Here is a 20,585-nt window from a genome sequence, read left to right as displayed (position 1 = left end):
TGATAAATATTTGGACTCTCATCAATGAACTTGACCTACCTTGTAAGCAATGGGCTACAAGTTTCTAACGAATAACTTGAAGTCTTGAAATTCTGAGCACTGTGGTACTCAGCTTTGTTGGACTGTGAATTGTCAAATATACTTAAAATAAATCAGTATCAAGGAAGACATAGGTTGTGTTTGGTTGGTTTAACATGATTCATCTCGATACATTTCAAATTAATTATTGATGAAACTTATTATTTTTTTAATTTTTTATAAAAAAGTTAAACTCAATTCAATCTATTTCATACATTTTAACTTAAAAAATTTAATCTATCTTGATATAAAAAAATTAAACTCATCTCAATAGGATTAACCAAATATTACTATTTATAATTCAATTTAAATTCATGTCATTTCAATATCAAAACGTACTCGAGTCTTTTATGGCATTTGGCATGCATCTTTTTCAGAGCAGAAGTAGTTGACTTGAATCCATGATTTCTAATTGTGATAGATCTGTCAAATTGTGAACTATCAATCCACCTAATACAAACTATAGTTAGAAAAGAAAAACTTTAAGACATGTTTTGATTTCACAAATCTTTTAAATCATCTCATCACATCTTATATCATCTTAACATTTAAATATCATTTAAACGTAAATATTTTTTAATTTAAATTTTTTAATTTTTAATTTAATCATTACTTAATAATTACAACTTTTTCAACCTTCTAAATAAAATACAAAAACAATTCAACTTTTTTCAAATTCAAAAAAAAAAAATTATATTAAAAAGTTATATTCTAACCTTATTTTAATTTTATAATTATTTTTATTTAATTTCTTCTCTCTCCTTTTTCAAAACTCTATAAAATATCTTTTAATTATTATTTATAAAATTATTATCTTATCTCATTACCCAAACATCCTAGTTTAAGATAGTGAGCATGAACAAGAATTAGAAGATTACACCTATACTCAAATCTATACAAAAAATGATGGCAGCTTATCATAGTAGAGAAAGTACTCTAGAATAACTTCGCAATAGGCTTATAAAAAAATTAAAAATCAACATTTTTCCTGCACGACTATTACTGGTTAATTGTTGAATTTCATTACTGCGTAAGCTACGTATACAAAAATCAAAAGAAATAGAATAGAATGAAACAGAAAAAAGAAAAAAAACATGCAAATATCAAACTAACCAACTTTTTTCACTTAGGGCCTGTTTGGGGTTGGGGTAGGAGTTTAAAAAGTGTTTAAATATTCTTAAAAATTCGTTAATGAAAAAATTAGGTCGTTTGGGTGTCATGTATTAAAGTACTTTGAATCTCAAATAAGCTAAAAAGTACGTTTGAAGAAAAGTATCATTTTAATACTTTTTCTCATACGTACTTTTTCGAATAATGTGGAATATAATTCAAATTTTAAAAAAACTGTCAATGGACGAAAATATCTATACAACTTTAAGATAATTACAACTTTTAAACTTTCAATAATATGATCATAATATTTAAAAATTTAAATAATGGTCATTTCTACCTCATAAAGTATTTTTTTAATTTATTTTCAAACAAACGTAACATATCTAAAAGTGCTTTAAATATATGGTTAACAAATAGTAAATAATTTTTTAATAATAGAACTTATTACTTAAGTTATAAGTTAAAAGTCATATCTAAAAATATTTTATTTCTCACTGCAATCTCAAACATCCACTTAGATGATATCCTCCGGATCATAAGATGGATAAAGAAAAGGACGAGTACGAGATGGCCTCGTGCACAAAGCAGACCAACTCCTCAAGAGGTTAGCACGTGCAACCCGGTTCACCCCCAAACTGAAGGCACCCATTCGCAGGTTGCACTCATGACGTTTACACATTGCCTTGATTTCATGAAAGGCACTCCTCATGTACCTGTTAAGCTCGGAGTTCACTTTCTCTTCTTCGCACTTGAGTCCATGAATGTTCTGCAGCACAGAGAAAGAGAGAAAGAGCCACTAAATATTTACCTTAATATGAGTGCATATGAAAGAATCATAAAGCAATATCAGGTGCAGACTTCAATAAGAAAACAATATTTCATCATTCTATGGAGGATGACCAAATAAAAATGAAAAAAGGAAGTGTAGTTAGCATTGGCAGGAGTGCAGTTTCTTTCACCTGTACCCATTCAAAATAGCTCACAATTACACCACGGGAATTTGCATATATGTCAGGGAGTATAACAACTCCATTCTTAGATAAGATCTGCAGAATGGATAGATTTTGTCAATAGAATGTTTGAGCTTGGAAATTATGTCACTTTCCATTTTTGTATAAATGCCGTCTGCATTATTACCTCATCTGCTTCTGGGTCAGTGGGATGATTGGCAGCTTCTATTATGAATTTCGCCTTAACATCAGCAGCATTTTCCCTTTAAATGAGAATAAAGTGAATAATAATTTACTCAACTTGTATTTGTTCAAATGTAGAGGAAATACAAAATAGAAAATGATATAGTGATTGATTCATTGTGGCCATTAAAAGTTTGTAGTACTTGAAATTGTAATTTTTAAGCATATGAGGTGTAGTGTATGAAGCAAAGGATAGAATTAAAGTTGGTCAGCAGCCTGAGAGTAATACAAGTATTTGACAGTTAAACAGACTACATACTTGTTAATAACTCCACCTAAGGCACAAGGGATGAGAACATCACCTTCATGAACAAGTAAGTCATTTGGGTCCATGGAGTCTCCACCTTGGAAATCCTTTAAAGTTCCAGTGGTCTCTTTGTGTTTCAGCAGAGCTGCGATATCAATTCCACTTGGGTTTTTAACTGCACCAGTAATGTCACTAACAGCAACAACCTTGCCTTCTTTCTCATGAATAAACTTTGCTGCCCATGAACCGACATTTCCAAAACCCTGAAAGTAGATTCAGTTATAAGTGACTAAAAAAGTCTATATTGATTAAAGCCCCTGAAAAGGAAAATTACGTGTGATACTGGTGCTACCTGTAGGGCGAACTTCGTATCAGCGATTGACTTCCCATATTCAGCAAGTAAAGCCTCTGTTGCAAAAACCACACCATGTCCTGTTGCAGCCTCCCTTCCCAGTGAACCCCCAAGATCCTGAAATGGGCAAAAAAGAAGAAATTTTTCAATTCCATACTCCCTTAATATGAACTTTTTGCAAAGTTTTCATCTCTCTATCCTACTAACAATTGGTTTCCCTGTCACCACTGCAGGTGAAAGTCCATGAAACTTTGAGTACTCATCAAGAATCCATGCCATTGTCTGCACAGTTTGAAAATTAATAATTATCTTAACCCAAAAAATCAATGTTGAAAAGTTTCTATTTTCAAACCAAAAGTACCATAATCAAAATTCATCTAGTCCATCGACTTAAATGGGTTACCTGTGCGTTAGTTCCCATGTCAGGGGCCGGAACATCCCTGTGAACTCCAATGAGGTCATGAATCTTCTGAGTAAAAACATGAGTCAGACGTTCTAACTCACTAATACTTAGGTCCATTGGGTTGCAGCCAATCCCACCCTTTGCTCCACCATATGGAATGTCTGCCACAGCTGTCTTCCATGTCATTAGTTGAGCCTGAGCATTCACTTCATCTGGGTCAACCTAACATCACAGAATTTGAAAGTTTGTACTCAATAGAGCTTACAGAAGCTTACGACCATTGTGCCTACCTATAAATGAAATTCCCACGCAATACCTAGAGTGAAACATCTTCAGCATTTCATGAGGGAAAACTATGACTGGTCCTAATTTCATTAAGCTAAGCATCAGTTTCATATTTTCTCTTATCTATACCAAACTTTGAGCCAATGACTTTGTAGACGCAACACATGCCCTAGACCACCATGTACAAGGTTGGATGTCATCAGTTTCCTATTTGGTTGTACAATGAACTAGTGTAACCTATTTGTATCTGATCTTGTTAATATGATCCAGCAATATTTCCGTCATAAAAGCTGACAAGAAAAGAGGAAAATCTGAAACATGTGATCAAAATGTTGACCAATAAAATATGACACATTAGACTGTAACTTCTAAGCATATAGACTGCACGAGTATCAATTCCCCACGGTTTCATTTGATTAATATAGGTAGTTGAACGTGTCTCCCATTTATAAACATCACAATGTCATATGAATATACTGCATACAATTATAAAAATGTAGTATAAATATAGGCATATGTGTATATGAATAATGTTACAACTCTTTTGCTCAATGGGACATTTAGAATAAAAAGCTTGGATTACTAAGTAGAAAGCTTATATATAAATTTTTAAGATGAAAGCAATAAATGGACCAAGTATAGTAGTGCACTATGAGATAACTCTATGTCCCCCCCCACCCCCCCCATCTGCCGTTCAAACTAAAATCAGAAATGATTGCAAGTTGATGGGTGTTCGTGCGTGTGTATTTCCACCGTTATCAATGACTGTCATGACCTGCCCACAATAGAATCCAACATACATAAACGAAACCTCTAGTTTTCTCATTTTTGTAATAAGCATCATGTCTCAAATACATCGAAAGATTTTTCAAAATTAATGGCACCTGGCAAAACAAAACCTGCACTTTGTTTCAGTAAACCAAGTGCTGTGACCTATATGTACGCCAGTACAAAAGTAGAAAATCCATTTACATTTAAAAGTTTCAAATGTTCCATATTATGAAACAGGGGCACTTGCAAAAGAACATAAATAACAAGACAGAATTCCATGATACATATATTACAGAATCAGACATGCCTATACTCGAGTGCATGGGGCAGGCTGCAAGAACTGAACTTCACCATCTAGTTTCTAGAGATAATATATAATCTGTTTATAATATATAACTCATCATATAAGCTTTGTGCTTCACAAACTTGTGGTGTCGATATTTCTCAACACCCTGATGGAAGCCTTGCTCATGCTTAGATGTTTAGGTCGTGTTGGATGGATGAATTTAGGATTACCTCAAGACAACACCAAGATCTGAATGGTTGAATGATGAAAATCAAGACTAACTCAAACTAGCACTCAATTCTCGGCAACAAGTGTTTAAACTTTTATTGAAAAATAGCATAATGAAAATACAATATAAAACCGAAAAAACAACTCTGTCACTTCCTCTAATCCACCCCATCCCTAAAATCAAGGAATTTGCCTCATCCCCTACAATCAAGGGATTTGACTTATCCTCTAAAATTAAGGAATTTGCCAACAAGCCTCATTTCTAAAATTAAGGGATTTGCCAACAACTCGATCAATCTCTAGGTGACAAGTGATTGGTCATTCTTGCATCTCCATCCACCCTCATGACTCACATCCTCATACCACTCAGATTGCCCCTCCAGTGCTGTCTAATGCAATTTGCACAATGCTATCCTATCATATCTAGATCAAGGCGATGCTTAGACCACTAATAAAATATTGGGTTAGAATTTAAGGATCAAAGGTCAATCTAAGTTTTTGCAGCACTAAAGAAATAGAAAATGAAAAGCAAGTTAGTACACCCAATAAAGCCATATTATCCTCCACAACAAACATTAACTTCAAATATCCTATTTTACCTTTTGAGCTACTAGTAAGTTTGAAACTTGTAGTGTTCCAAAGTAAACATAACTTCTTCATGAAGTTCAAAATTTCCATCTTTATGTTTTTCAATCATTATAGACAAGGAATGTTTTGGCAAATAAATAAACATTCTCTTCACTACATGATCGTCCCCTTTAGAACATGGAGATAAACTAATAAAAAGGTTCGAACGAACAAGGCATTGGGATAACAATGGTATGTTGATGACTTGATTTCAATTAAGAAAAGTTGAAATCAAGCCCATGTATTATAATCAAATTTTTGGTAATCAAGATTGATCTGGGAGAAACTAATTTAAAACCCGATATTTTTAGTCTCCATCCATTAGCATCACGACAGCATAGTACTTTCCGTAAGAGATAGGCGTGATCACACCATGGCATTGGTGTGATCTTTCCCCACCCTATAATTCCTCGCATGGGGATACCTTCCATTGGAGCTATCCACACCGAGGTGACGCAACCATTGGATGGGTTTCAACTCTCCCAAATATTGTACCTCTTTATGAAGTGCTGCACCTCTCAATGAAGGGTTGTATCAATGAGTACTATAAATAGAGCTCAAGTGAATGGATTCAAATAATTCAATTCTCTTGGGTTGATGGTACTGCTTGGATTTCCACCCTCAAGGGAAAGCCATCAAACACGTAACGTGAGCTTTAGTTTCATCATCCATTTTTGGTTGATCATGCATATACTCAGTGTTGTGCCTCTGGCTTGCCCAAAAATCACACAAGACAATTTTAAAGTGGTTCAGCAAATTGCTTACGTCCACTGGAGCCTCTTTTATAGAATTTGTACGAGATTTACAAAACACTCTACAAAATTCTATTTCTCTCTCTCACGTCTTTCTTTCTCTCTTCACCCACTGCATCAATTAAACTAGCAGAGCTCTCCTTTTATAGGAGAGCAAAAGGGGGACACACACTCACTTCTCTTGACCAGAAGCGCCTCTGGAGGTGAGTGGGTTGGTGGACGGTTCGTGAGCATGGGGTGGGTGGCTGCAAACCCAAACCCATTTCACACTTGGGGGGTTTTTTCAACAATCACCCCCTCTACCCAAGTGTGCCATACCAGGATGCTTACAAACTGATTCATTCTTCAAATGAATGCACCCCATTCTTTGACATGAGAGACTTTCGTTGTTGAATGCGCTCCAATGCACCCGAGGGTGCTCAGCAGTGTATAATATTGATCAAATCCAAACAGTGTTGGAACTTGATCCCTGTGACGACTTTAGTCAACATATTTGCTGGATTATCTTCAGTGCCAATCTTCTGAAGTTTGATGTCATCTTCTTCTAATATTTCACGTACAAAGTGAAATCGGACATCTATATATTTTGTTCGAGAGTGATATACTTGATTCTTGGCCAAATGAATTACACTCTGATTGTCACAGTAAATGGTAATCTCTTGCTGCTTAAAGCCGAAATCTGTTACCAATCCCTGTAACCAAATAGCTTCTTTCACGGCTTCTGTTACAGCCATGTATTCAGCCTCAGTTGATGATAGTGCAATTGTTGACTACAAAGTTGATCGCCAACTAACTGGTCCTCCAGCCATAGTGAACACATAACCAGTTGTTGATCGGCGTTTGTCAAGATCACCTGCATAGTCTGAGTCAACATATCCAATTACTAGACTATCTTCACTCTTCTCGAACCTCAAACCAACATCCACGGTCTTTGAAATATACCGTTGAATCCACTTAGCCGCATGCCAATGAACCTTTCCAGGATTATGCTTATAGCGACTAACTAAGCTAACGGCCTGGGAGATATCAGGTCATGTACACACCATGGCATACATTAAGCTTCCAACAACACTTGCATATGGGACATTCCTCATGTAGTCCCGTTCTTCATCGGTTTTAGGAGACTGCAATGCACTGAGCTTGAAATATGGGGCCATAGGAGTACTCACCGGCTTCGTCTTCGAGTCGATGTTGAATCGTTGCAGTATTCTTTTCAGATACTGCTTCTGAGTAAGGTGAACTGTACCTTTCACCCTATCTCTGCTAATCTCCATCCCCAGTATTCTTCGTGCTTCTCCTAGATCTTTCATTTCAAACTCATTACTTAAATGAGTTTTTAAGCGATCTATCTCCCCCTTGCTTTTACATGCAATTAACATATCATCTACATATAAAAGCAAATAAATGAAAGATCCATTTGTAAGTTTTCTGAAATATACACAATGATCGTATTGGCAACGAGTGTATTTTAGATCCAACATAAAGCGATCGAAACGTTTGTACCATTGCCGAGGTGACTGCTTCAAGCCATAAAGAGACTTCTTCAGACTGCATACCCAATTCTCTTTGCCAGCTTCTTTGAATCCTTCTGGTTGAGACAGATAAATCTCCTCTTCCAAATCACCATGTAAGAAAGCTGTCTTTACATCAAGCTGTGCTAACTCAAGATCATATTGTGCAACCAAAGCTAGCAATATCCGAATAGATGAATGCTTCACAACAGGAGAGAATACTTCACTGTAGTCAATTCCCTCTGTCTGAGCGTAGCCCTTAGCTACCAACCTAGCTTTGTATCGCACTCCATTTTTAGCAGCTTGATCATCTTTCTCATTGAAGATCCACTTACAACCAATTGTCTTCTTTCCTTTTGGAAGTGGCACAAGCTCCCAAGTCTGGTTCTGGTGAAGAGACTGCATCTCTTCATTCATCCTTTGTCCATTCAACTTGTTCACTGGACTGTACGGCTTCTCTGTAAGTGGTTGGGATCTCACTCCCTTTAGCTGGTAATGCATATGTCACATAGTCTGCATAACGTGTCGGTACACGTTTCTCTCGTCTCGGTTTGTTGGTTGCTATTGACTCGGGTTGACTTGGAGGTACTGTGACTAGATTATCAACCTCATCTTGTCCATGCTTTCCCAACTTCTTTGAAGTAAACTTCACACTCTGTGAATCATCTGATGTTTAGCCATCACTGCTGCCTTCACTGGAATCTTTATGCTTATGTGACTTAAGCATCTCAGATTCGTTGAATGTAACATCTCTACTGATGATTACCTTTTTGGACTCTATACTCCAGAGTCTATACCCTTTTATACCGGTACTAAAGCCCAAGAATTTTGCTTTCTTGGCTCTAGGATCAAGCTTACTTTCTTTAGCATGATAGTAAGCAGGACATCTGAAAATGTGTAAAAAGTCATAATCAGTAGCGTGTTTACCTCTCTACATTTCAATGGGTGTCTTTCCATCATTGGCAGTTGCAGGTAGTCGGTTGATGAGGTGGCAGGCATATGTCACAGCTTCAGCCCAAAATTGTTTACTGAATCCAGCATTCAACAACATACATCGCACTTTCTCTAATAAAGTACGATTCATTCGTTCTGCCACACCGTTCTGCTGCGGTGTACCTCGTACTGTGAAGTGTCTGACAATTCCCTCTCTCCGGCATACTTCCATGAAGGGGTCTGAAGTGTACTCACCTCCATTATCAGATCTGAACCGCTTGATCTTTCTGCTGGTCTGAGTCTCAACCATTTTCTTCCAATCAAGGAAGATTTTCAGCACTTCATCTTTATTCTTCATCGTATACACCCACACACGACGAGAATAATCATCAACAAAAGTACAAACCAATGTTTACCTCCCAAAAATGCATTTTGGGTAGGTCCCCAAACATCGGAATGCACATAGTCAAGAATTCCCTGTGTATTGTGTACTACGGTTCCAAACTTGATCTGCCTCTGCTTCCCCAATACACAGTGCTCACAGAAAGACAGTTTACCTGTCTTGGCACCTTTGAGTAAGCTTTGCTTCACCAATGTTTCCATAGCTTTTTCTCCTGCGTGTCCCATACGCATATGCCAAAGACTAGTGGTGTCGGCATCAGTCTCATCTAGCTTCTCACAGCCTGTGGAAGCTCTTCTATCAACAGTACTTCCTTGCAAGAAGTACAAGTTTCCTCGCCTCAAGCCCTTCATTACCACCTGAACTCCCATTAGTACTTTGAGAGTTTCGTCTTCAATTGCGATTCTGAATCCCTTTGAATCCAGAGATCCCAATGAGATGAGATTCTTCCGCAAGTCTGGAACATACTGAACTTCTGTCAGAGTCTTGACGCTGCCATCGTGCAGCTTTAACCGAATACTACCTATTCCTTGAGTCTTACAGGCACTATCATTGCCCATAAGTACTGCTCCACCATCAATTTTTGTGAAGTCAGTAAACCAGTCCCGATTGGGACACATATGATAGGTACATCTGGAATCCATAATCCATTCATCGGAATGACAAATGGATGATGAACTTGCCAAGGCGAAATCTGACTCGTCATCTCTGTCCATGACATTGGCTGTGGTGGGTTGATTCTGCTGTTGTCCCTTCCGGTTGGGACAATCCTTCCTCTAGTGTCCTTTGTTGTGACAAAAGGAACACTCGTCTCTGGCGAGTTTTCTGCCGACTGATGAACCACGTGATGTGGCCCGAGTTTTCGAATGAAAACCTTTCCTCCTTCCAGGATACCTTGACTGTAGTCTCCCTCTTGCTGTTAGCGCTTCAGTTGATGTATCTTGGTGTACCTGTTTATCTTTTCTCCGGTACTCATTGCTAATTAAAGAGTTAGATACATCTTCAAAACTAATATTTTCCTTCCCATACAATAGATTAGTAATTAAATGCTCATATGTATCAGGCAAGGAATTCAACAGTAGTAAAGCCTTATCTTCATCTTCGATTTTAACATCCAAGTTTAACAAATCAGCAAGAATTTGGTTATAATTATTCAGATGTTCAGACATTGAAATACCTTCACAAAATTGGAATCTGAAGAGCTTCTTCTTCAAGTGCAAACGGCTCTCAATGCTCTTCTTCATGAACTTATCATCCAATTTCTGCCAAAGTACCCTAGCATCTGTCTCTCTCATGACAAAATACTTTTATTCTTTGGTAAGGCATAATCGGATTGTACTACAAGCTTGAGTATTAAGCTTCTTCCAACCCTGATCAGTCATATCATCTGGCTTTCCTCCCAACGCAATATCCAACTCTTGTTGGATCAACACGTCCAGGACTTCACACTGCCACATGTCGAAGTTGCTTGTTCCATTGAACTTCTCAACTTCAAACTTGGCATTTGACACAGTGGACCGACGTCCTGAGCTACTGGCATGTTCAGAGCTCCTGTCTCTTCTAGATCCTTCCATTTGAATTTAGAAAATTTAGACTCGAAATTTCAAAATTCTAACCGTACGGATGAGTCCGAAATGATCCAAATAGTAGGAAAACACTATTTGGTTGCTGAAATCAGACTCCGAATGGCTTAGATCAAGCCGAAAATGGATCTGAAAAATGAACGGTTGTGATCTGTCTGGCACGTGGGACGCCCCTCGCTGCCCACTGCGCTACAGCACTGTGTGCGAGTGGGGAAGAGTGAGGCACGTGTAGTACACGCGCTGAACCTCTGTAGGGGCGTGTGGGCGCGTGAGGCGCGTGTCCGTCACGCGTCTTCAACCTCTGGAGCGCGTGGGCGCATGTATCTCAGTCGTCTTCAACCTCCGATGCATGTGGGGGCACGTGAATGACAGCAGATGCATGCGCTGACCTTCTAAGGGCGCGTGTAGGCTCCTCCGACCTCCGTTTTCGATTCCGTTTGCTGCAACGGAGTCGTCTCAACACGAGGAACACCCTGGAGTTGTCAAAAATTGATTTTGAGCAACTTAAATTTTTGGACAGCTCGAACCAGAGCTCTGATATCAAATGTTGTGCCTCCAGCCTGCCTAAAAATCACACAAGACAATTTTAAAGTGGTTTAGCAAATTGCTTACGTCTACTGGAGCCTCTTTTATAAAATTTGTATGAGATTTACAAAACACTCTACAAAATTCTATTTCTCTCTCTCACGTCTCTCTTTCTCTCTTCACCCACTGCATCAATTACACTAGCAGAGCTCTCCTTTTATAGGAGAGTAAAAGGGGGACACACACCCACTCCTCTTGACCAGAAGTGCCTCTGGAGGTGAGTGGGTTGGTGGACGGTTGGTGAGCATGGGGTGGGTGACTGCAAACCCAAATCCATTTCACACTTGGGGGGTTTATTCAACACTCAGACACTAAGGATTCAAATCACTAACAAAATTGTCTTAAACATGGTTCAGTCATAAGACTGTTCTTTTCTGATTAACGAAGTGATCTGGAAAATACCCAAAATCTAAAATCAAAGTGGTTTGAAGTTCCATACGTATGGCATAAACCGACATGAACATGCATATCAACAATGTAAAAGAAAAAAAATAACAACGGTAATAAAGATAACCTCAGGGTGGTAACGGATTCCGCCTTTCATCGGCCCCCGAGCATTGTCATGTTGAATTCTAAATCCAACATAGGTAGCCAGAGTCCCATCGTCCTTCGGGATCGTACATTCAACCTGCGAGGAGGTCAAATATATGAGAAGAAACATACCCGCACCCACAGTCGGACCACAAACAACAACAATAGTTTAGTGAAAGAAAAAACATCCACGAAGTTGAAGTGTGAAACGGGTTAATTTAATACTTTGATTTCTCTAATGGGTATGAGAAGACTCTTTTCAAGCTTGGAATCCAAACCAAGAAGACGAGCTGCATGTCGAAAGTTGCGGTTCATTGCTACAAGAGCATTCATGGTTGCCCAAAGCCAATGAAACTGTGAGGACCGAGAAACCGAAATGGAACCAAAATCCAAAGGGCCAAGATAACAAAATCTGAGGGATGGATATTAATTAAAGAACCATTAGGCTTTATACACAAGTCGACCAGCTTTATGTAAGTGTTTCTTCACGAGAGCAAAATGGCAAGTGTTCTTTGTGACGCTGACACTTTGACAGATAAGTGCAACTCTTTTGGTAGAATTCTAGTGTTTGTGGAAATGCTTTCCTGCCTTCACAGAGGTGGGCATTTGTATTTGTAGATAATAGATCAGTTACAAGTAAATGAAGATAAGATAACAAGTAGATAAAGATAAAGATACAATAACAAATCTGTTACAAGCATCCGTGATTGTTATCTAATCTTCAGTGTTGTTTGAATTTGAATTCTTGCTTTTGCAAATTGAGGTTGCAGTGGCATAGGACTCTGTTTTTGAAATATGGTTGACACTTTTCAATAGGCGTAGGAACCATATGCTATATAGGAAAATTTTGAACACTTGTAGGTCTGGGGAATGCTTAGGTGACAAACTGTTAAGGATCTACTCAGACTCAAACACTCCGACTTATCAACTAGTATGTCTGGGGAATGCGATTTATCAACTTGTAGGTCTGGGAAATGCTTAGGTGAAACTGTTAAGGATCCTACTCAGACTCAAACACTCCAATACTTATCAAGACTGTTGAGGGAAAAATGAGCGTATTGGCATATTCTTGTGAAAACCTGTGTAAAATAGTGTTGTAACAAGTGTTGTTGCGGAAAGGCTTGAAGATTGGTCAAAGAAGGCGACTTCGCTCGACCCTCACTCGACGGAGTGCTCGAGCGAACTGAGGCAGATTCAACCGCTCGACCTTCGCTCGACATACAGCTCGAGCGAACTCAGGCAGAGTCAACCGCTCAACCCTCGCTCGACACTGAGCTCGAGCGAACCCAGGCAGAGTGTGTCGCTCGACCCTCGCTCGACACTGAGCTCGAGCGAACTCAGGCAGAGTCGACCGCTCGATACTCGCTCGACAGGTCGCTCGAACGAACTTTGGCAGATTGTGGCGCTCGACCTTCGCTCGACATTTCGCTCAAGCCAATGTTCCAGATCACTTACAATGTAGGGTTTTGAACGCCTTATTTGATGGGAACTATAAATAGAATAGGTTAACTTCTGTTCTATGTGTGGAGAATCAGAGCAAAAACCCTAAGGGCCTCCAAGAACTTCTTAGAGCAAACTCTCCCCCATTTGTTTGATTCTCTCTTGGATAAACATTTCTCCACCACAACACATTCAAAATCAACTTGTACTTGAGTCCATTGAAGTGGACATTTTTGTTGGCCGAAAGAGTCCGGAGCTGCCGTTGATGCAGAGATCGAGAGGTTCTCGTGGGAAGTTATAGGAAGGTCGGAGTTCTGACACTACATGCGTGTAGAGATCGAGTGGGTCACTCATGGTGTTGCAAGCCAAGTTTAGCTACTACAAAGGTTTTGTGAGTGTCTCTAAATTAGTTGTAACAATCTAAAATTTCTATAGTGGATTTGAGGTGGTGCCTTACACCCGGAGTGGTTTTAGATTTTGAAGATGTTCTTCAAATGAGTTTCCACTCCGTGATCAAAATCATGTGTTGATTATTTGTATTACTTGATTCATTTATTAAATGCTTATTTGTCTAATTTTCAAAAGGCCATAAAAATTAGATTACACCTATTCACCCCCCTCTAGGTGTAGTGTTGGGTAGAACCACTGCTTTTTCAAAGACAGCAACCATGACTCCCAGACTCATCAACAGACTCACTCAAGGCCTGGCCTATCAACTCAGCAACAAATTCAGTTGAGAAAATATAGAAACAAAAGATAATAATTAGTCTATAATTAGTCTGTAAATGTGACACATATCTATTCTTTGTAGATATTCTTTGTTGTACTTATCATCTTATCATGTAAACTCTATATATTCTTAACAATGCAAACAGAGGATTTATTCTGCTACAATCAAACTTTCATATTTTCTTACTCAAACAAGGCAAATTGCCAACTGTTCTACCATATTTGCTACAGTGAATCTTTTGCATCACTATCATTTCCATATACAATTGATTGCCATTCTACGGATTCTAGTAGAATGATTGATTCCGTAATATCTAATTTCTTTGTATAGCTAATTTCAGTAACATAGTTTTATTTATTCATGGTTGACATATGCAAACTTTTCTATAAATCAATACAATCACCTCACGTATGAGATAGGCTATTTCCCTAAATGGTATCAAGCCAGGTTGGGGAAATCAACAAGATCACCATTTCATTTTTTTAGCTTCCTAGGCTTCTTTCGTTTTTTCATACTACTCATACTGATATGTGGGTCCGATTCCTGTTAGTTCTAGCTAGGGATGTAACCGATCTAGGTTGATTAGGTTTTAAACAAATTTTAGAACCAAACCGATATACACCAATTTATCGTTTACACATGTTGCACTACATAAGTTGAGACTTGAGAGCCGGTTCCTATAATTCTTGTTCTCTTCAAAAGTTAGTGTATATTAATAACTTAATATTAATGTTTTTGTTTAAGATTAAAATTTTATTTTACATTAATTTTATATTATAAGATCAAAATTTATATATTATATCAAATATTATACTAAAAGTTATAAGATTAACTTTTTGTTATATCAAATGTTATATTTAAATTTATAAAATTAATAGATATGAATAATGTCTCTTTTTAATGGATCGAAAATTCTGATGTAGCTATCATTTTTTGCAATTTCCTTAACTTTATGAAAACTAATTGACTAGTATTAAAATTGTTCAAATTGATGGGGATGAGGAATATGTGAAAAACTATTTTGAATCTTGTAGAATTATTCAACGATTATCTTGCCTTGAAACTCAGGAGCAAAATAATGAGAAGATGATGAGAAAAAAATATGATAAATAGAATTTTTCATCCAGTATAGTTGTATTTATTGGATGTGAAATGAACGATGACCTAGCTCATTGCCAGGAATAAAACAAAGAGATAAAGACAATGAAAATTGACTGATGAAAATGACTTAAGGGTAGGTTATGAAATCATGAACTAGAGGCCAACCCATTGGAAGCCTATTGCTAGGAATAAAAAGAAGAGATAAAGATAAGGAAAACTAATTGACAAAAGTGATATAAAGCAAGTAGGACTCAACTATTCTTAAAAAAATAAAAACAAAAATAAAAATAAAAGAAGAAGAAGAAGAAAGAAAGAAAGAGACATCTATGAAAGAGGAGAAATCTCTACAAATCAAAGGAGATTATTGGCTTCCCTCTAGATCTCCATATTTCTATAGGAACAACATCATCTTCAACCTTCCTCCAATGTATTGAAAGATATGAGAGGTTATGAGATAATGTAAAATCACCAAATATATTGAATTTAGGAGTGTAAAGAATTCGGCCCAAATTGAACCGATAGTGAGACCAGTCGGTCTCAATCCTCCTTATGTGCAATTTTTGGTTTTTGTTCCTGTCTCAGACCGGACCGAAAAAATATATATATGTATATATATATATAAATATATATTATTTTACATAATAATTATATAGTTTACATTTAACCTATCACCTTTGACAATGTAAAATGTTAAATATACAATTACTAATATGCTATCAATTAACTAATGTATTATATCAATTAACATATCACCATTAACTAATTACTCTCTAGTATCTACATCTAATTAAAGAAATTAGGTAAATTTTTTGTAAAATATCTAAGTTGCAAATAAGTATGGAGTATATATGATGCCGGAAGAGAATAAAAGATTATTTTGACAGCTAGTTAAATAATAGAAGCTAGAAATTGAGATTGAGAAAAATCACAAACAGAGAGAAACTCTGAGATAAACTTTGAGATTAGGGTTTTACTAATAAAATAAATCAAATCATCTTCTGAAGCCCATAAGCCAAGCTTAAATAGTTAAGGAAGAATGACAAAATTGTAATTAGGGCCAAACAATAGAATAAGTAATAAGATAACTGTGACTAAAATATAGCCTAAGAATCTGGAATAAAATCGTTACTAAAGTTAAATATTACCATAAAAGAAAATTAACCAAAAAATGAAAGAATTAACTAAAATTGACAATTCAAAGGTAAAAATGACTGATTTTGGGGTCGACAAGGGGCCCATCAAGAAAAGCATGGTGACTAGGACGTGCGCGCCGAAGAGAGATTCCTAGATTGGGGTCATAAGCATGATTCTAACACTTGTAGTCGAAGTTATATTTAAAATACTGATGTCGCCACTTCTTCTCACCCAACCGAAGAATAAGTCTCATCGCCCAACTAAGAGATAAGTCTCCTCGCCCAACTGAGGAATAAGTCATTCCTTGACCAAATATGCCACTTCTCACCCAAATCTACCACCTCTCTCCCAAATCCTAAGAATTCTCATCATTGGGCCTAGATCATCCTGCATCAATCTCTTCAGGTTGGAAAGAACTTGCCCATGAGTCCACATAATCATCTATGAAGCATGCGGTGCGTGGACTGAGGTGGCCATCTGGATGGCGCAACCAATGCAAACTCTGTACCAAAATTTCTTTTCCCCCCCTTTTTTTATGATTTTTTTTCATATAAATTGGGACTCACATAATTGCATCATTCTCATTAGTATGAAGAGAATTCATCAAATGTTCTAAATCTTCTTGTCTCAGTCTCTTGAATATCCAGTTAAACCCATATTTCTCTTGCTTTGGAGTCCCATCCCGGACCATCATGGAAAAATTGACATTGATTTGATCAACTTGAAATAAAATAGTATTGAGCATTTGATAGTCTAAAATTAGGTCTCCATCCCACATTCTGAATCCAAAAACAATATTTTTCCTAAGAGAACTTGAGAAAATCTCCTCAATTCCCAGAAAATCAACATAAGTAACTGGCTCAAAAGTTGTTTCATTTTCAATTTTCAAACTTTCACCACCATCTTCATTTTTAGAAGATTCTATATTTCCAAAAAAAAATAGTTATCTCTTCCACAGCTTCATCTTCATTGGGATAGGTATAATAAATCGATGTAGGGTTCCATCCAATAGAAGAATGTTCATCTTCAAAGTCATCTTCCTTAGAGTAGTAATCCAACTCTACCTTAGGCAACACATCAATGAAACCTTCAGTTTGCAGAGTATTATGAAATTCTGGTAAGTCAACTCTAAAGCCTAAGTCTTTTTGTCGTCCCTCCTCAATGTAACAATCAACAGATTTCATTCATTGCCTCAACATGTAAAGTCACTAAAACAAGGTCTGAGTATATCTGAAGGGAGAAAAGTGACCCTTCATCTTTTTCTTCAACTTCTCCCAATAGCCAATCTTGGCTTTACCATGTCGCTTACGAGATTGCTTCAACTACTCCCACCAGGTAGGCACTGGGCCCTTTAGTTTGATGGCGACTAATTTCACTTTCATACAATCTGAGACATCCTTATATTCAAATATACATTCCACTTCAGGCAACCAATCGATACCAGAAAATTCTAGTAGATCCACTCTGAAGCCTAGGTCTCCACCCCGCTTCTCCCTACCACAATACTCCCAAAAAGGAAAGGAGCACAATGGTGATAGGGTTCTCAAAATTTGATTCAGATTCTTGAACAAAAGTTTGACCCTCCAGGTTTTGAGCCTCTAGACACGGGATAATTATGCTATTTGGGTCTACAAATCTCCAATTATCTCACCTTGTATGTTACGATTGCGAGGAGGGACTTCCTAATTCGAAACCTCTCCACGTCATCCACAACTTCTACCATCAATCATGCAAACTGACAATAATTCACCCTAGGAAAATGCTAAAGCTTTGATGCCAATTGACGCCAGAACAAAATAGAAGATTATTCTAATGGCTAGGTAGACAATGAAAGTTAGAGATTGAGATTGAGAAAAATTGCAAACAAAGATAAACTTTGAGATTAGGGTTTTACTAATAAAATAAATCAAATCCTATTTTGAAGTCCACAAGCCAGGCTTAAATAGCAAACGAAGAATGGCAAAACTGTAATTAAGGCCAAACAATAGAATAAGGAATAAGATAACTATTACTAAAATGTAGCCTAAGAATCTGGAATAAAATCATTACTAAAGATAAACATTACCATAAAATAAAATTAACCAAAAATGAAAGAGTTAACTAAAACTAACAATTCAGAAGTAAAAACAACTGATTTTGGGGTTGACAAGGTGCCTACCATGCAAAGCCTTATGACCATGACGTGCACGCATAAGAGAGCTTTCTAGATTGGGGTCATATGCTTGATTCTAACACCTATAGCCTATAGTTAAACTTATAGTTAAAATACTGATGTCACCACTTCTCATTGCCCAACCAAGGGATAAGTCTCCTCTCCCAACCAATGAATAAGTCATTCCTCACCCAAATATGCCACTTCTTGTTCAAATCTTCCACTTCTTGCCCAAATCTATTGCCGCTCACCCAAATCCTAGGAATATTCATCATTAGGCTTGGATCTTCCTGCATCAATATATGGTCAATGATAATTATTCATTAATCATAAACAAAATGTTAAAATGTTCATATAGCCCATAATGCATTAACTATCATAATACATTTGCATGCACTAAAATAGGAACAAATTATCAATTAACATTATAAATATAATTAGAATTAATTATTTCTTAATGAGTTAGTTACATAATTCACATTAATTAAGGGCTAACTTAATTTTAATTTTATTAATTTAAATAATTTTTTAATTAATTTTTCTGCCAAAAAGAAAAAAAGAAACAAATGTTCTCATATCAAATGAAAATGGCGCCGCTTAGAATGACATTAGATCTTAACAATTAAGGGATTTAGATAAAGATGTGGGAAATCGTTTTGTTGAAATGGGGTTAGTCTTGGAAGGTTAGCACCTAGCATCTTTAATGAAAGTGAATAAATGATTAAAAAAAAAGAATGATTTCTTAAGTGTTATTCGGATGAATGAAAATTAGAATACCTAGGGCAATGGCCATGGGTGAATCTGCCTCCCAGAGTCCCATTATTTAATCTGTACCCATAAATTGCATTTGGATAATTTTTTTACAGATGAAAAATAAAATGCAACCTTGAATTTGATAAATATTGTATTTTCAATTTGCATATGCGGCTAGTTAGTGGTTACTAGTACAATTGTGTATTTAATTGGTCATGGTGCATTTATTATTAGACTAGGTTAAGGTCTTTAGAACTTGAAACATATGAGAAAATGGAACCCTCTTGGTGATTTGTGATTTAATGGAACTCTCTTGGTTTTTTTTTTTTTTTTCTCTTCTAATATAAGTTTTTTTTTTTTTTTTTTTCATATCAGTGTAACTCAAAAGCAACTTTTCCAGGACACTCTATCACGGATAATGCTAATTTAACACAAGGTCAATGCATTCCTCCACTTCCACCCAATGTAAGTATTCAATCGAGTAGTGGTGGTGGGTGTATAGTTAGGTCAATGGTTTTGAATCAATTCACAATAATACCAAATTGTGATCCAAGTATTTTTATAATTCATAATTTTTATAATTTTCCAACCTTTTTCGTACTATTTGTAAATACAAAAGGTAAAAATAAAGTTAAATAGTTGCATTATTTAAAATTGCAAATATTGTTGGCTTTCTTCTTTTAATATAATGATGGAGCGAAAATGCACATTGTGAGCTTTTTTTTTTTTTTTATTCTGATGGAGTGATGGGCTTCTTGTATTGGGCCCCTATTTTAAACTAGCCCAGACCTATAGCTAACGGTCTGGTCTAGTTTGGAAAAATAGTAAACTGAAAATTTTAGTCCATAACCCCTCTCGAACCGGACCATTTGCAGTCCTAACTGGATTTTACCCTCGGACGGTTTCTTGCACATAAAAGCGTACATGTCATAGTTTGAGTACGTCTTAGATTTTATGTTGAACCATGTAAATCTATATCTTTTTCTATTTATGTTTTATACATTTTATTAATTATTTATTGATCATCTTGATGTTTTGATTTGACACTCGCAGTGCCAAGAAAGTCAAAATTACATCCTAAAACACTAGGTTGCTTTTGCAAATAGAAAATCTTGCTAGCCATCGTGCTTGATTAATGTTTTGATAGTCTTGTTGCATATTGATCAGATGCATGCCATCATTGGAAATCGTGGAGAGACATGAGATCAGGCACTACGGTAGTTCATTACTCGTTCTCCTAATTCTTAACAGGTGGCATGTACAAAATAGGATTCTCAAAGGAAGATGAAAACTGTCTGAAAAAATAGAGAATAGAATGGCTAGTACGTATAGTACTACACCCACACAAAGGGTTTTGCTGAAGTACATTTTGTGGGTGTTGAATGATGTGGAGAGTT

General features: G+C 36.6%; 1 protein-coding gene across 1 annotated transcript; it reads right to left on the bottom strand.

The window, feature by feature from the left end:
- Window positions 1–1,700: 1,700 nt before the first annotated feature.
- LOC122282025 (glutamate dehydrogenase 2-like) lies at window positions 1,701–12,437 on the bottom strand. Its single transcript, XM_043093930.1, has 9 exons — window positions 12,104–12,437; window positions 11,862–11,975; window positions 3,387–3,608; window positions 3,191–3,265; window positions 2,984–3,100; window positions 2,644–2,894; window positions 2,329–2,404; window positions 2,151–2,237; window positions 1,701–1,957 (listed from the first exon to the last, which is right to left on the bottom strand). Exons 1-9 carry the CDS (start codon window positions 12,209–12,211, stop codon window positions 1,706–1,708), a joined length of 1,302 nt encoding a protein of 433 aa, XP_042949864.1. The 5' UTR covers window positions 12,212–12,437; the 3' UTR covers window positions 1,701–1,705.
- Between the last annotated feature and the right edge of the window lie 8,148 nt (window positions 12,438–20,585).

The sequence above is a fragment of the Carya illinoinensis genome, chromosome 11, assembly GCF_018687715.1.
Source record: "Carya illinoinensis cultivar Pawnee chromosome 11, C.illinoinensisPawnee_v1, whole genome shotgun sequence".
Classification (NCBI taxonomy): domain Eukaryota; kingdom Viridiplantae; phylum Streptophyta; class Magnoliopsida; order Fagales; family Juglandaceae; genus Carya; species Carya illinoinensis.
Note: the sequence above shows the minus strand (reverse complement) of the source record. Positions and strands in the feature narration are given on the sequence as shown.

Excerpts from the sequence above, each read along its gene's own strand:
- LOC122282025 (XM_043093930.1), bottom strand. The coding sequence starts at position 12,211 with ATGAATGCTCTTGTAGCAATGAACCGCAACTTTCGACATGCAGCTCGT. Across the intron at positions 3,266-3,386 it reads ACATGGGAACTAACGCACAG|ACAATGGCATGGATTCTTGA; the intron begins GTAACCCATTTA and ends CAAACTGTGCAG. Across the intron at positions 2,238-2,328 it reads CTGACCCAGAAGCAGATGAG|ATCTTATCTAAGAATGGAGT; the intron begins GTAATAATGCAG and ends TCCATTCTGCAG.